The sequence below is a fragment of the Platichthys flesus genome, chromosome 14 (genome assembly GCF_949316205.1).
Source record: "Platichthys flesus chromosome 14, fPlaFle2.1, whole genome shotgun sequence".
NCBI lineage: Eukaryota > Metazoa > Chordata > Actinopteri > Pleuronectiformes > Pleuronectidae > Platichthys > Platichthys flesus.
In genome coordinates this window covers 1,273,507-1,290,017 of record NC_084958.1, presented here as the reverse complement: position 1 = coordinate 1,290,017, position 16,511 = coordinate 1,273,507, and the positions used below count along the sequence as shown (strand labels likewise).

The window sequence follows — 16,511 nt, the reverse complement described above, 5'->3', positions numbered from 1 at the left end:
CACTGGTCAGTCATCTAGACACAGCCCCTAGAGGAGACAGTGAAAGTCCACGAGCTGTATGCTCTTCTGGGTGGTCCCTCACACAAAGGCTCTGGCTTCTCCATCGTTTCCACAACGCGTGCACCGCAGTGGTTTTAGTTACTTCAGTCAGTTCTCCTCTCCTCACTTCTGATGGCTTCACTTGGCGTCTCCACAACATATACAACCTAGAAAGTGTGGTTGCTACAGCCAATCATCCTCCTCTCTTCCAGGGAGAACAGGCGAATACTCAGAGGTGGCAAAGGTAATCACATTCTTTATTTAAGTAGCAATACAGATACTTGTGTAAAAAAAGACACTGGTAAAAGCACAAGTACTGATTTAACTGCTTTACTTAAGTAAAAGTAATAAAGTAAAGGCTCTGCAATGTAGGGGAGAGCGGGGTAATGTGAGACATTTTTCACATTTGCTCCCCTCTAGTCGAGCTTAAATGATATATCAGTAAAATTAACACATTTCCCATTAATTCAGGATGTTTTCTAGCAATGGAAATTATCAGAATGTCGTCAGGACAAAGGGCAGTGAAAATAAGATTGTTTTTAAAAAAGTGGTCTTGTGTCTCACTTTACCCCAGCTTAGGGGTAAAGACTGACAACCACTACTATCGGACTAGTAACAGAATCATGGGGAATGGTCAATTAAGCACATTTATGATTATTATGATTCATGTGATCTCTTGCACACCCTAGCTTACCTGCACATTGTTTCTCTGTCCAATTGGCAGGGACAGGGATATTGTTTTTCTCTGCGTATTCAAATAATAATTCACGGCACTTAGATGGAGCAAGGCCATGGAACTGGTCAGCTAGTTGTTGCAAGCTCCTCCTCCATCTCATCTGTGAATATTCTCTTTACCTCAGCTACTGCATCCCAGGCTACTGAATTTACTTTCCCTTTCTCTTTTTTCTTTATGAATCTTTGGAGGGTTGTCTTATTGATATTTCTATCCCTTCCAGCTTTTCTTAAGGACTTCTTTCCTTGCATGACCTCAGCGGCTGCACTCTCCATCTCTGCGAGGGGTGTTCTGCCCCAGGTTGTCTTCCTGGTGTAGTTTCTTGGCATGATGGCTTTTCTACAATGTTTATGACATTAAAAATAAAACATATATAATGTAATATAACACTCAAATATGTTTGAGACTAAACTTTAAGACTAAACTTAATGTATGATATACGTTTTTCTACCTGAATCAATTTGATTAAGTTGAACAGTTGATTAAGTTCAAAGCAAAAAAAAATACTTTTACATGCAAAAAACTACTTTGTGTTGTGCATGTCTGTGTATGTGTTTGGTATAAATAAACATATCTTAATCTTAAATCATTCTGACTGGTGCAAAATCCCATGTCCTCTGGTGGAATTTGCTGCACAGAGCCAAACAGTTATGGTGTGATGTGTTTTTCAGATGTAACTTGAACATTTAAAACGATTAAACCTATGGCTACATCATGTACTGTTCTCTGTGCTTTTTCAGACCCTTGCATCTCTCCAGCGCTTGTCTACAGCACTGAACATCCTGGAAAAGTATGGCTGCAACTTGACAAATCCCAACAGGCCTAAATACTGGAGGACTGTGAAACACAACAATCCAGTGTTCAGAGCCACAGTTGATGCTATTCAGGTATAAAAAAGATATTACAGTAAAGTAATAATAATAAAGTGAGTAATAATACATGTAACTCCTGAGTAAATATTTTCAAATCATCATCATGCCAATGAAGTATCTATAAATGTTTTTTATTTGTAGTTTTCCCTTACTCTTGTTGAGAGTTAAAGACAGGGAATGTTGCACCTTGTTAAGCACTTTGAGACAATTTGTGAATACGGGCTATAGAAAAAATTGGATTGATTGATTGATGATCATCCCAGTGAGACTTCGAAGTCATGCACCATATTTAACTGATTATTATCACAAATGTGATTCTGTATATTTTTTAGTATGTGCAGAAAATGAGAGTAGTCAGAGAGCAGAGCCCTGAATGTTTTGCATTAGGATTCTGGATCCAAAGGACAGCACGTGTGCAGAGCACATGGAAATAAAAACCAAACGCTGCGGACACAACAAGGCACAGGATAACCTGCGTAACAGGTAGAATAAACCCTAGTGAGGTTCTATTAGCGGTGAAGTAGGTGATGGGATAATGAAAAGTTAAATAGTCTTGTGATGGTTACGAGAAAGTAGTAGTGACACTGGGAATGTAAATTAAGTGACACGGTCAAGAACCTCCCGTCGAGGGTTAAACACATCCATGGGTTCAGGAAGGGGCTCAGAGGATAGGTAAGACTGCGAAATAAAGTCAGAGTCAATCAAATTGTCATCTGCACAGGAGTCTACTAAACTTGAAGAGGAAAGGAAACTTACAACCAGGACACAGTACCTTTAAGTTGAATATGATTGGAAGGGGATGAAATGACAGAAGAGTGGCTTACCAGCGCCCCACCTGTGGCTGATGAGCCTGCTCTTTTGGCAGAACAGGACAATGGGCTAGAACAGAAGATGCAGAGCCACTGGAGGAAACAGCATTGATGTTCTGCAGGGGTGAGCCTAATCCTCCCATCTGCATGGGTTTCTCTGTGCTGAGGGGTGAAGAGGCTGTCTGCGGAGAGACCCTGGAGGAGGATAGTCCTGCAGGTGAAAGAGGAGGAGTCGACTCTCCAGGGTGGCGAGGGTACTTGGGGCTGAGAGAAGGGAGGAGGAAGGAAATTGACTAATCTAAGGAGGAGGTTTTATCTCTAGCAGCTAGCTCATCCTTTAAATCTTGACTTAACCCCCGAAGAAAAAACCCTTGTAACTCTCTCTCATCCCACCGCTCTCAACTGTGAGAATGCGGAAATCAATTGAATATGTTGACCCGGAACCTGAGCCTTGATGTAAGGAAAGTAGCCGGTCACTTGCTTCCTTACCTTTGAGCATCTCGGCTGTAAATGACTGAAAAGAATTGCAAATGGGTAAATCACTGCTCGTCATGACCATAGCCCAAGCCAAGCTTTCTCAGACAAGAGACTCATAACTAGAAAATTCCTCCTGCCGAGAAATTTCGAAATGAGTGCCTTCTGCGTCCGGGTCGAAAAGAGACTTTTGTTTTTTGGGGAAGAGAGACAGACTGTCTCAATTTGAGAGAGAGAGAGAGAGAGGGAGAAAGAGAGAGAGAGACTGGCTGCTTTAAGAGAGCGATAGACAGACCCAGAGAAGGAGAGACCCATAGAGGGAGAATGGCTAGTATAAAAAAGAGAGAGAGAGAGACTGGTTTAAGAGAGAGAGAGAGACTTGATCAGTAGGTGGCACCATCGCTAACACTGCATACACACTCATTGACCTCTTCAGGACAGGGCTCTGATCATGTGACGGGCGATTGCTATAACTTAATTTTCACACCAACCACTAGGTGGCGCTATCACTATCTCTGCATACGCACTTATATATCTGTTCAGGTCTTGAATCTAATGAAGGTTGTTCAATTTGGGACCGATTGCACAAACTTCATTTTCAGACAGACCACTAGGTGGCGCTATCACTAATAATGTGTATGCAGTAATAGTCCTGACTTGATCATGTGACAGAATTTTGGGGGCGATGCTAAAACTTCATTTTCACAACGACCACCAGGTGGCGCTATCACTATCACTTCATACACACTAATACAGGAATCTGATCAAGAGCCAATCACATTGCAATACAACAGTTCCCCCCTGAAAGACAATGAAAATAAAAAAAAACAATTTAAGCCCCGCCCACACTGGGACCTCAACTGGCCACCTCTGGGTCACTGTGCCTCTGCTCTTCTGACTGCAGCACTTACAGTGTTGATCAACACCCGTGAAGTATTCTATAAATAGATCTGACCGTCCCCCCTCCGTCTGCGTGTGTGACTCTGATTACGCCAGCTGTGCGGGAATGAAAGGGAGACATCAGACCTCAGGAGAAGGTCCCAAACAAAATGCTCTAATACAAAATCTATAACTCCTACCCGTGAAATGAAAACACCATAAGAATTACAAAGCTTGGACGAACAAGTACATATCTATATTATTGTTTAGAGTAAAAAAATTAGGCTGCATGAGCAGTTTAGAAACGTACTTCTCATTTCATAAATCTCCACCAAACAAATACTTGTAACTCAAAAACTATAAGTCCTATCTGGAAAATGAACACATTGACTTAAGATATCATTGACAGTTGATTATTTAAAGAATTCAACAGTTTTTGAGTTACTGTCCCTCTGCTCCTCTGAATGCTCTACCTGCTGTGTTGATTAACACCTGTGAAGTCTAAAAATAGATCTGACTGTCCCCTGTTCCCCCTTTGGCCCCCCTCCCTCTGCGTGTGTGGCTCGCTGATTACGCCAGGTGCGGCGTGAGAGAGGGAGACATCGGACCTCAGGAGAACGTCTCGAACAAAATGCTCTAATTCAAAAACTATAACTCCTATCCGAAAAATGAAAACACAGTGAGAATCACAAGGCTTGGACGAACAAGGACATATCTATATTATTGTTTAGAGTCAAAAAATTAGCCTGTGTGAGCAGTTTAGATACGTACTTCTCATTTCATAAATTCTCCTCCGAGACTTATCATTACTTTTAATGGAAGAGACATTTTTTCACACTCTAGCACCGTCATCAAACAAATACTTGTTACTCAAAAACTATCAGTCCTAAATGGAAAATGAAAACATTTTGAGAATCACAAGACTTTACACTACAACCAGATATAGTTTTTATTCGTGAGAGCTGAGAAATGGAGCCGTGGGGGCGATATACGTTTTATTTTTCAGTTTTAATCTTTTCAGAAAAATCTTCAGAGTTAACATTGGGCTCCAATGGGAGAAGGATCCGGAAATAATTCCTCGATTTTTCGATGCGTATATAAGCAAAGGTCCGAGAGATTTGAGAGTGACATGTCTGCGAAGGAAACAGTCTCACGACCTCAAATATCTAAAAATCATGTCTGAGGACCTCCGTTTGGGGATTTGAGAGCAGTTTTAGTGACGAAAAAAGGGTCTGAAAACACTGATTTTCAGTCTCTCGCTCTTTTGGTAGAGAGACCTTGAGTCCCATTTGTCGTTTTTTGTTGCGTTATCACGATTTTTGAGCGAACCGGGGGACGAATCAAAAATCTGAATAATAGCAAACTAATCGACGTAAATCCGCAGATTTATTTGTTGGTCTCGTGATTGTGCGGAAAAATTTGTGGGAGGAGAAGCATATCGAAATTTTACAGAAGAAGAAGTAAGAATAATAATAATAATAAGTATACAGAATAGTAATATGTAGTGGCGCGTTGCGCCATGCAATGCACTGCCTAGTGGTGCCTGCACCACTAACTGTTTGCGGGGAATGCCTTCCTGTGCTCATAGAGAGCCTGTAAAGAGCTTGAGAAGGTCACATTGAAATAAAAGAGGTTTTTAGTTGCTTTCAAGTGGAAGGAACCTTTGTTCTATGTTCATGTAATTTTCATATAAATCGCTTAATTTTGAGTTGAGTTGTGTGAAGTTAAATTGAGTTGATTATTGTTTTGTTTCTTTTGCTTTGTACATATTTTCTTATTACACTTGGACCAGTTTTGTGCAATGATCACTCTTCTGTGAAACAAGGAGACTGCTCTGAGTCCTCCTCCAAGGCCTCTGTGGCTCCCACATTTTAGTAAAATCATATTATTAGTTTCCAGATCAAAACAAGAGTCTCATGTCATACTAAATTATTTGGAAAAGATAATAAAAACAGCTTTTGTTGATATTATACGCTGTTTGTTTTTTTACTCCCAGGGAGGACGGGCAGTGCTCTTTCTCTATGGTTACTCCAATCAGCAGGCAGATGGACTCAGCTTCCCTGATGATGTCACTGATCCTGATGTGGGCCGAGTTGCTGCAGTAACACTTGAAGTCATGAGTCTGAGGACAGAACTAGAAATGCTAATCAAGGTGTGTGTGTGTGTGTGTGTGTGTGTGTGTGTGTGTGTGTGTGTGTGTGTGTGTGTGTGTGTGTGTGTGTGTGTGTGTGTGTGTGTGTGTGTGTGTGTGTGTGTGTGTGTGTGTGTGTGTGTGTGTGTGTGTGTGTGTGTGTGTGTGTGTGTGTGTGTGTGTGTGTGTGTGTGTGTGTCATAACGTTGTTTGAAGCCTTGACATTACAGACAGATGCAAACCAAATCCCTCAGTCAGTAATAGTGATGTTAGTGTGATTGTGAAACAGTGAACAGTGTTGTAATCATTGCAGGATAACATTTTCAAAATGTTCGTCGTCAGTATGGTGTGTTTTCTTCAGTGGTTCTGGTCTGGTTCATGTGTATGCACATACAGTATGAATAAAACACAGATGATAACCTGATTTGGTTTCTTCCCAGGAGGCTCACCCCCACCCTGAGTTCTACGAGAGAGTCATTCCTACATTGAGACACAAGGTAGAGTCCATCATGCCACCACCATAACGTCATCTCGTTACATTTATAACATTACATTTATACCAAAGGTTTTCTGATTTCCTGGGTTCTGAACTGGCTGACTTCCTGCTGTCACAGTGGACAGCTTTGACTTTTTGTTTCTTATTGCAGAAAGCAAAATAGATTTTATTTTTAATTCCATTGTTTTGATGGCCATTTCTTTCATCATGGTTTTTAATTAAAGTAAACAAAAAGTCCTTCAAAAATAAAATGCGACATTTCATGTTCTACTATTACATATACAGTATATATTTATAAATACATACATAAATATCTTACATGTACAACCAATTTTGAAAAGGGGATAAAGAGAGAACCCAAAAGACTTATGAGGACTTGTGGAGGTGGGGTAAATGGTTTTGTATTTATATATCGCTTTTCTATTCTTGATGACCACTCAAAGCGCTTTAGTACAGTTTTACATTCACCCATTCACACACACATTCATACAGTGGATCTATTCGCAGCACTTTGTTATTCTATGAGGGGCCATTTGGCGTTCAGCATCTTGCCCAAGGACACTTCGGCATGCAGATTGGTCAGACTGGGGATCGAACTGCCGACCTTCAGGTTGGAGGACGACCACTCTACCCCTCAGTCACAGCCGCCCCCACATTAATGAATGTGTATAGAAAATAATCAGCAATTCAGAGTTATATAAAATAAAGTCCTCTATGAGGACAATTACTTACCACTCTATGGCCCTTTTTACTAGTTATAAAAACAAAATCTAGCTTCAATTACCTGCTATCAATAAACCTTTGTTTTTTAAATGTTTATTAAATCCGGGATCAGTCCGGGATAATTATATTCCCCTTATTATCCTGCTATTGACACTGGCATGCGCACAAGAGGAGCCAGGTTTGGAACCACCAAACTGCTGGTTAGTGGCAAACATGTTCTAACACCTATCTGCCACCAAATGTTTCATAGTATATTATAGCACTGATGAACTTTGTTTTATTTTGAAAATTATGATGACCTCTCTTATCTTCTCTTAGGATGTGGGCCTTAATACTGATGCTGTAGTCTACCACTCCTCTGCCACATCATGCCACTCTGATAATCAGACCAAGTCTTTAGCTTTCCCCGTCCACCACCACTCCCTCAGGGAGAGCAGTCGTGGCCTCTCCCTGTCTTCCAACCACCAAAGTCTCAGGTCCATTCAAGACTTTTCCACCTCTTCAAACAAACACCCAGGTAAGCAGAGAAACTTCTATCATGCTGGGTCTTCTTGATAATAATTAAGTAATGATGTGGCAATTTGGTATAGTGTTTTGTTAACTCTGTTTCAGAGAACTGCACTATCTGTGGAATATTCAGAATCTCTGCCCACTGCCTCACCTGCCTCCAGGGTCTCTGCTCAGAATGTGACAGACTGTACCACTCCTACACTGAGAGAGCCCACCACCGTCGAACAGCTGTCACATCATCCTCATCATCATCCTCATCATCATCATCATCAGCATCATCATCAGCATCACCATCCAAAAACAGAAGCAATCATAGGTCCGTATCAGTTGTCCTAGCATGCTAGTGAAACACCATTACTGTTTTTACGTGGCTGGTAAATAAATCATAACAGTCACTCTCTGTTCCCCTGGGTCAGTTCTTCCACATGGTGTTGCCTTAACTGCACTAAAGTCAACTCCGTCCAGGATGTGCTGTGTTTGGACTGTGAGCGCCCTCGTTTGGAATCCATCAGCTCTAAAGCAGAGGAATCTCAGTCTACAACAATCACCGGTCAGTGTTTTGTGTTGCTGCAGTGATCCCACCCCTTTCATTCTACTATGTTCTAGTTTTCTAATCCCTGACATACAAAATGAAGTAAAATAATGAACATATTAATCGGTGGCTTCTACCCTTCACTCTCTACTTCAGCTGTGACACTGGAGAAAGGTGTAATAATATTATGTATTGCGTGATTATGTATGTATTATTACATTTTTCAGTTCAACCAGTAGTATGTATGTGAAATTAGGCATTTGTAGTCATTTTGGGTTGGCCCAACTCTCAGGCCATCTTTGCTGAGTTTCATTAACAATGTGTGTGTCTGTGTGTGTGGGTGTTTGTGGGTGTGTGTGTTTTGTATGCAATGTATCCTTCTCAGACTGGCAATGTAAGAGCTGTACAATGGTGAATTCTGCCAGTAATATTCTGTGTGAGGTGTGTGAAAGACCTCGTTTGGCCACACGACCTCCAATGACCCCATCACACCAACCTATCAACCCTCCTAGGCCGCCAGCACCAGTGCTGGGCATGCCTGGGGACCCCGACAGCCAGGTCAGTTAGGTTTGTCTGTACGTGTGTGTGTGTGTGATGCTTGTCAAGTTTGTTCATAGCCTCGGTTCCAGGAATGTTAGTGTCACTCTCACACAAATGTAAGAGAGTATTGTGTTTAATACGTGGCCAATGGCAGGCTTATGCCTACTGTCTACACATGTTTGATCAGACCAGTTTTTGCTGAATTGTCTCAACAACTATTCACACATTCATGTCCACTTCAAAAGGTTTTATAATAGCTTATAAGCTTTTTCTTCTGCTCCTGGTCTGACTCACAGGACCTTCACAGACCCCCCCCCCCCCCCCCCTTTACGGTCTGTTATAACTTTTAATGATCTCCAAGGTGAAAATCTACACACAGAAAATATCGAGGTTTTGCATTCTAACAGCCAGCATATATGTTATTGTGTTTGTGGTGTATGCTTTGCTGAGAATTGCACATTTCTAGGACAGTGGTGTAATGAGGTTCTCCGTTGCTGCATCCTGGTCTTAGAGCCATCAAGACCAGGATGCGATTGTTTTAAGAAAACAAAGCTTTTCTCCCTATGCGATAGATAGATAAATGAAAGAATGAATCTTGTAATGTAAAGCACTTTAAGTGGACAAAAAGACTGGAAAAGCATCTTATGAACACAGTCCATTTACCATTAGAGCAGACAGCAGACTATCTTACATTGCCAGAGCAGAATGATCATCCAGGCGCCAGTCAGATTCAGCAAACTGTTCTTATTTCAGAAAAGTGTGATGATGACCCTTAGCATGCACATATTTACATACATATATATTTATTCTACGGAAGTATTCATTCATAACAATAGCATCAAAGAGTAAAAAGAAGAACTTTACAAGTTCAGGGATTGAAGTCCATCTTTCAGAAATCCAGACTGCAAAGTCTTGAATTTTAGGCAGCCTATGAAGTGGGATAAAGAGGCCAACTACAGCCTTTCTGGTAAAGTGTGGGTTGTGCACTGTTCACTGAAATAAAGATGAAATTATTGTGAATACTTTCCTTCATTGCAATATTATTTGTTAAGCAGCATGTTAACAAAATGTGCCTTATCTGGTGCGTAGATCAGCCACCAGCTGTGTCAAGGCACATTACATGTCATTTGGCTGACGCTTTTGTCCAAAGCAACTTACAATAAGTACACTCAACATTTGATGAGGGGCCATTTAGGGGTTCAGTATCTTGCCAAGGACACTTCGCCATGCAGATGGGGAAGAGTGGGGAGTGAAACGGCAACTTTCTTGTTGGAGAACAACCACTATACTCCCTAGGCCACACCGCTCCATCTAATTGGTCTACACAACAACCAACTCTGAGCTCTACCACAACATATGCTGCTTGTATGGGAGCCACTGTTTTGTTTGCAGGTTTAGTGGAGGTATCATGAGCCAGGGAGTTTTAGAATAACCTCAATCTGCAGGATCCCAGGAGAAATCAAGCAACTTTAAGAAATGGAGCTGAAAATATTTTGATAAAAGTGATTTCGTAAAAAAATATGCGCTGATGACTTTTCCTACACAGAGCATCCACGTGATGCTCAAAGGTCAGCTTGTCATCATTACAGTCCCAAGATAACTGTACTGCTTTACAACTTTTACAGCCTGACGTAATTCACACAGAAGAGATGACACATTCTTCCAGAAATCTATAACTCCCTCTCTCTCCCTCTCTCTTTCTCTCCAGTGGGTGTGTCAGTTCTGTACATATCTGAACTATACTCCTGCTACAGTGTGTGACATGTGTGACCTGGCTCGTCCAGAGCCTGCACCCCTGCCTGTGAAGCTCCGCCCTCCCTCTCCTGTCAGACGGGTCCCTGCCCTGCCAATCAAACCCAAAAAGCCTGCCCCTGAAGACTGCTGGAGACAGAGGCTGTTGAAAGAGGAGGGGCTTAAGTTGATTCAACTGATAAGAGCAAGTCACCTCCATCACCTCTTAACCTTCCTGTGGTATACACTTCAGTTGGTTGTTTATTTGTATCTTTTGTGTGCATCAGGATGGGGAGAAGAAAGGAATGAGTCCAGAAGAGGTATACACAAGCATGAGGGTGGCAGGAGACAGCAGCATCTTGCCCTACAAGTGGTTAAAGTCAGAGCTTCCTCCGCTGTTAGACCAGATCAGGATGTTGGTAGCGGCATCCCCTAAGTCTGACAAGACTACAACACAGCACACAGTCAGTATGCTTCTCTCAGCAATATCGATCTGAAGAACAGGAGACCCCATACCCCCCACCATTTTAGACCTACACATGAAGGAGTTCCAGACCAACTAATAGAAGGAAACTGAATATCTAGTATTCATATTATATAAGATCATCTATACTGAAGCTTAATTTCAGCAATTATGACAGACCAAACAATACATTGGTGGCATAATAGGGAACAGCTTTAAGCAGAACTCTGTATCTCCACTCAGATTTCCATCTTTGTTTAGTCCATCTTTGTGCCCAAATCAAAGTCAAAGAAAAGCTCTGTAAGTTTATGTTTCCTTTAAAGAAGCACAATATATATGTATATATCTGTGTGTATGTGTAAGTGCACGTGTACAGGCATATAGCTGCTTCAGATTAATTACATTACATTACATGTCTTGTGGCTTACACTTTTATCAAAAGCGGTTTAAATTATATGCATTCAATCTCAGAACGGCAAGATATCAAGTAAGTACAATTTGCCTCAAAAAGCCAAACTACAAGTGTTACATGTAAGTGCCATATAAGTGCAACTAAACTTAATATATATATATATATATATGTTTTTATTTGTTATGTTTTTATTTATTTAAAAATAGGGTACTTCTTATTTCATACATTTACCACAAATATGGGGAGGACTCAAATAGCCCTACAAAGTTCTGTGTTTAATTTATTTCAAAGTAGGCCGACACTTGCCTGTGTATTTTATTTGTTTTTTATTTGGTTGCTTGTCTGTTTGAGTAGCTGGCTGATAGCAAAGAAGTAGTAGGCTTACCTTCTAATGGTAACCTAACTGTTACGGTTCATTGTTTCTGAAATAAGAGGCCTGACTGCTATGTTCACAGCAAACTTGAAAAAAAGAAAATATTAAGCCATGGTTTAACTGCACTACAGGTCCTTGTTTACCTGAAATGTGCACTTTATAGTTTTATTTAGTAACGTCCTGTTTGGCAATGTTGTTTTTCAATCAAATAAAAAATTTGCATAAAGCAAGCCAATCCACTTTTCCATGTTGATAAGAGCATTAAAACGAAAACAAAATTATGGAAAAAAAAGGAATGAAGGGACATTTAGAATAGATAAATGCGATTAATCACGATTAAATATTTTAATCGTTTGACGGCACTAATATATATATATATATATATGTATATATATAAATATAAATAAATTGGTTATTATTCATCATTCTCTAATCCGAATTGTAGTCCGAAGACATTTGTCTTTAGTCTGTGGCGGAAGATATGTGGACTTTCTGATGTCCTGATGTCGATCGGGAGCTCAATCTACCATTTTGGAGCCAGGGCAGCAAAGAGTCATGATTTTGTTGAGTGGCTAGCTGCAAGCCAATTGGCAGATGCAGACCAGAGTGAATGGGCGGGGTTGCAAGGTTCAACCATGTCCTGGATGTAGATTGGACCTGATCTATTCACAGCACAGTACTCAAGTAGTGTCTTGAAGTGGATGCTGGCAGCCACTGATAACCAGTGAAAGGAGCGGAGGAGCAGAGTAGTGTGAGTGAGCTTAGGTAGGTTAAAGACCAGTTGAGCTGCTGCATTTTGGATGAGCTGCAGAGCTCAGATAGCACTAGCAGGTAGACCAGCCAGGAGGGAGTTGCATTAGTCTAAGCGTGAGATGACCAGAGCCTGGACCAGAATCTTCTGAGTGAGAAGGGGATGTACTATCCTGATGTTGTGCAGCATGTATCTACAGGAGTGGGTTGTTGTATGTTTACTTCTGCAACAAACTGTCTCTTGTACTGTTTGCACTTTATCACTTAAATCACTACGTTTACACTTTTAGAGAACCTTATGCTGCTGTACTTAAAAAATTAAGTGGGGTTATGGTTGGTTTAAATTAAATAAATGTTTAAATAGATTTAAAAAGTCAATATCCACAAATAGAAGACAAGGAAAATTTACAGTATTTATCACTGGCGATTTTAGCCAGAAATTTCTGGTGGGGCAATTTTGTATGACGTCATGTCTCCGTAAAAAAAATAGAGGTAGTTGATTATTATAAGCAGTAGGTCTATATAGACCAGTAAGATATACTATGAGCTTCATTTTGAGTGCCAGCAGGGAGCAGAAATCCTATTTCAAATACATTTCACATGCTTTAGTGCTCAGCGCGACACAAAGATGTTACCTATAATACAGCATTAAAGTAAAATGATTGCAACAAAGTAAAAAGATTAGACAGACACATAGCTCAAATAACAAGCATAATTTATTAAACAAAACTTCAGCTCCAAAAACATACATGTGCCAGGTTAACTCCTTAACAGACTTTTACATGGTCAAAATAAAAGTTTATTACTTAGTTCATCAGATTATAATCATTTCAGTTTAGGAAATAGGTGGTGGATAAAATGAACGATGTAAAAAACTGAATATAGTTTAGTTTTCACTGTAACACTTTACAACACATCAACATCAATACTCTGAATAAAGAGATTTAGGAGATGTAATGCTACTTTAAACAGCTGCTCTTACAATGCAGATGTGACTTTAAATATTCACATTTCAGTTGATCACAGTAAATCTTTTTTTGGAGAATAATAATCTGTGTAACGTAGTCAAGTAACAAGCCAGGTACAGAGACACCGATACCTGCTCATCACTATTAACAAATAAATACAATACTTAACTTTACTTACCACATATACAGGAGCGCAGACATCTTTAGCTTCTCTGTCCGGAGAACTATGGTTTTGGTTTGGTTTTGTATTTATATAGTGCTTTTCTAGTCTTGATGACCACTCAAAGTGCTTAACAGTACAGATTTTCATTCACCCATTCATTCATACAGTGCATCTATTCGTAGCACTTTGTTATTCTATGGGGGGCCATTCAGGGATCAGCATCTTGCCCAAAGACACTTCGGCATGCAGATGGCATGACTGGGGATCGAACCGCCGTCCTTCAGGTTGGAGGACGACCACTCTACCCCTAAGCCACAGCGGGGGAATAGCCTGTTAGCCTGTTAGCTCAGGTGAAGCCGAGCAGGCAACAGGCCAGGAGTTGGAGTTGCGTTTCCCATTATTGAGTCGAGTTGCTAGGCAGATTTCGTGGGGCACATCTGAAAGTGCCCCATCTCCGCTTGTTAACTTTGGCCTATGTGGTTCACGCTCATTGGTGTTTCCATGGCAACAGTCCTAAGCTTGCGCCGCTGCCCCAAAGAGCAGAGACGGATAGCAGAGAGCAGCATTTCACACACACAAATCAAATGACCTCAAAACAAGACTATAATGCTTGTGAGTCAAGTTTACTCACCGAATTCATGCTATTTTGCTTATAAAATAAAATAAAATATATTTTGCCACAAAGTACAGATGTATTGAGCCTTCTGCACAACAGCGCCATCTGGATCTGGTAGGGCAGTGCCCCACGTGCCCCTAATGTAGAAACGCCACTGGTATTTATATATATGTGATGTAATAATGTTGTTAGCCTTAATAGAGTTCGTTTATCTTTGTTTTCAGCGTATGCGTATGTCAAACTGGTGGCACACACGTAGATCTAAAAGGTCCATGACTCGTACATGTGTACATCCGGAATGGTGAGGGCTGTCCGGCTCTGCAGAAGAATATTTCTTAAACCTTTATGTTCCTCAGACTGTGACTGTCAGCTGGGATTTCTGATAATGATTAACTGTCCTCTAACACAGAGCAGGTCAAGTGTCGCTCCTGTTGCGGATGCTTGGAGAGAGGAGAACTCTGCAGAGACCGAAAGTGGGATCCAGCTGTCCAGAGCAGAGGCTAAGCAAGCCTGGCTGACAGCAGGCGGAGACTCAGAGAGAGCAGCCAGACAAGCACTTAGAGAGAGACTTGCCAAGGTGACATTATCTCAATTTTTTTGGCTAATTGAACAATTGACTATACTAGTCTTCTTTCTGTCGAGACATGGTATCTTTACTTTTATTTACCCTACTCCCTCAGATAAAGGAGCTGTGTGCATTGGGCTTCAGAGAAGAGTCTCACTGCCATGAGGTTTTGAAACAGAGTGGTGGTGAGGTAAGAGGAGCACTGGCCCTTCTGCAGAGACCCCTGCTGGAGCCCTTCCACAACCGTATTTGGAGTGAAAAAGCCGAACCTCCACTAGACATCCATCAGCCTGACAAACAGGTGAGAGTCCAATCTTCAGCCATATTAATTTAGACAGCATGGTGAAGGACATCACCCTTAGCCTCACCACCTTCCTACTATCCAGCAGGAGGCACCAAGGTCATGACGTGAATTCAATTTGTCAGTAACATCTGCTCCTTAACTATCATTCTTTTTAGTTTGTATCTTCCTGTTTCATGTAGTTTTTTACACATTCTGCAGAGGGACTCCAGCTTCACTTCCTCCCATTGTTTCCCCACCACTGCAATCTTCACACTTGCACCTCAACATCACTTAGGCTACCAGTTTGACTTTAGCCTTTTTTCTGGTTTTTGGATTGTTTGCCTTCTTCCTTTGGATTTTTCGGCTTGTGTTGTAGGCCTGTTTGCCTGACCTTTGCTTCTTTTATCAAAGACCTTGATTATTACTTCGTCACTTGGCTTCCTTAGTGTTCTCTGCGTTGGCATCTCTTGGTTATCACATTGTTACACCAAGAGTGTGTTTCATTACATCATTTTGATGATTCTTGTTTAGTTTAAGGTCAAAGGTTTTTATAATTCCTTCATCTCTTCCAGCAGATATGTCGGAGGCTACTTGCTGTATATGATCTTCCGAGCTGGGGTCGCTGTGAGCTGGCACTGTCACTTCTTCTGGAGCATACTGCTTCTTACTCACTGGAGGATGTTGTGCAGGCTGTACGAGAGTCCCATGACAGGGAGTTTATCAGGAGAGTGCTGGCTAAAGAGTGTCCCATCTGCCTTTCTGTCTTTCCCCACAGCAAGGTCCTGACTGATACAATAAATGTTTCTACAAGTTCTGCAAAAACAGAAGCACATCTTCACTCATTTCCCCCTCTCTTCCCTTTCAGATGCAGTCTCTAACATCATGCCAGTGTTCAGTGTGCTGTGGTTGTTTCCAGCAGCACTTCACTATCGCTGTAAGGGACAAACACATCAGGGACATGGTGTGTCCAGTGTGCTGGGAGCCAAACATCAATGATCCTGAACACCTGAACAGCTATTTCTCCACCCTTGACATCCAGGTAGGAAGAAACATAGAGCTAGGAAGGACTAAGGGAGGTAACATCCTTCTAAAAGTGGGTGCCTCGTCACATCATAAGGTGGCAGGGGAGGAGAGGAGAAATTGTAAATGCAGACAGCTCCACTTAGGGAATTCACCCTAAAGAAATAATTAGGGTAGGCCACTCAGATTTACACGGATGGAGGTCTGAATAAAATAATATATTCATATTTGCTAAAAAAATATAAGTTTCTTTTAGAAAATACCTATTGGAGTAATTACAAATATTCATTTTAAATATATCTGAAAAAATCATATCTAAGGCTTCTGATCACTGGAGGATAATCGGGCCGATGTTAGACCAGCTTTCCCCCCATCCGACAATCGTAGGGGTGTTCCCGTCTGTAGGTCACTTGGTACAGATTATCTTAA

At 41.1% G+C, this 16,511-nt stretch overlaps 1 protein-coding gene across 1 annotated transcript in view; it reads left to right on the top strand.

The window, feature by feature from the left end:
* The window catches only part of rnf31 (ring finger protein 31), a 49,949-nt gene that overhangs the window by 11,431 nt on the left and 22,007 nt on the right, over positions 1-16,511 (top strand). Inside the window, exons 3-15 of the mRNA XM_062404941.1 lie at positions 1,513-1,659; positions 5,803-5,958; positions 6,378-6,434; positions 7,475-7,673; positions 7,769-7,982; positions 8,083-8,216; positions 8,584-8,756; positions 10,447-10,674; positions 10,757-10,933; positions 14,624-14,791; positions 14,895-15,080; positions 15,635-15,841; positions 15,928-16,101. Coding sequence (XP_062260925.1) covers positions 1,513-1,659; positions 5,803-5,958; positions 6,378-6,434; positions 7,475-7,673; positions 7,769-7,982; positions 8,083-8,216; positions 8,584-8,756; positions 10,447-10,674; positions 10,757-10,933; positions 14,624-14,791; positions 14,895-15,080; positions 15,635-15,841; positions 15,928-16,101 — 2,220 coding nt within the window. The remainder of the gene's footprint in view (positions 1-1,512; positions 1,660-5,802; positions 5,959-6,377; positions 6,435-7,474; positions 7,674-7,768; positions 7,983-8,082; positions 8,217-8,583; positions 8,757-10,446; positions 10,675-10,756; positions 10,934-14,623; positions 14,792-14,894; positions 15,081-15,634; positions 15,842-15,927; positions 16,102-16,511) is intronic.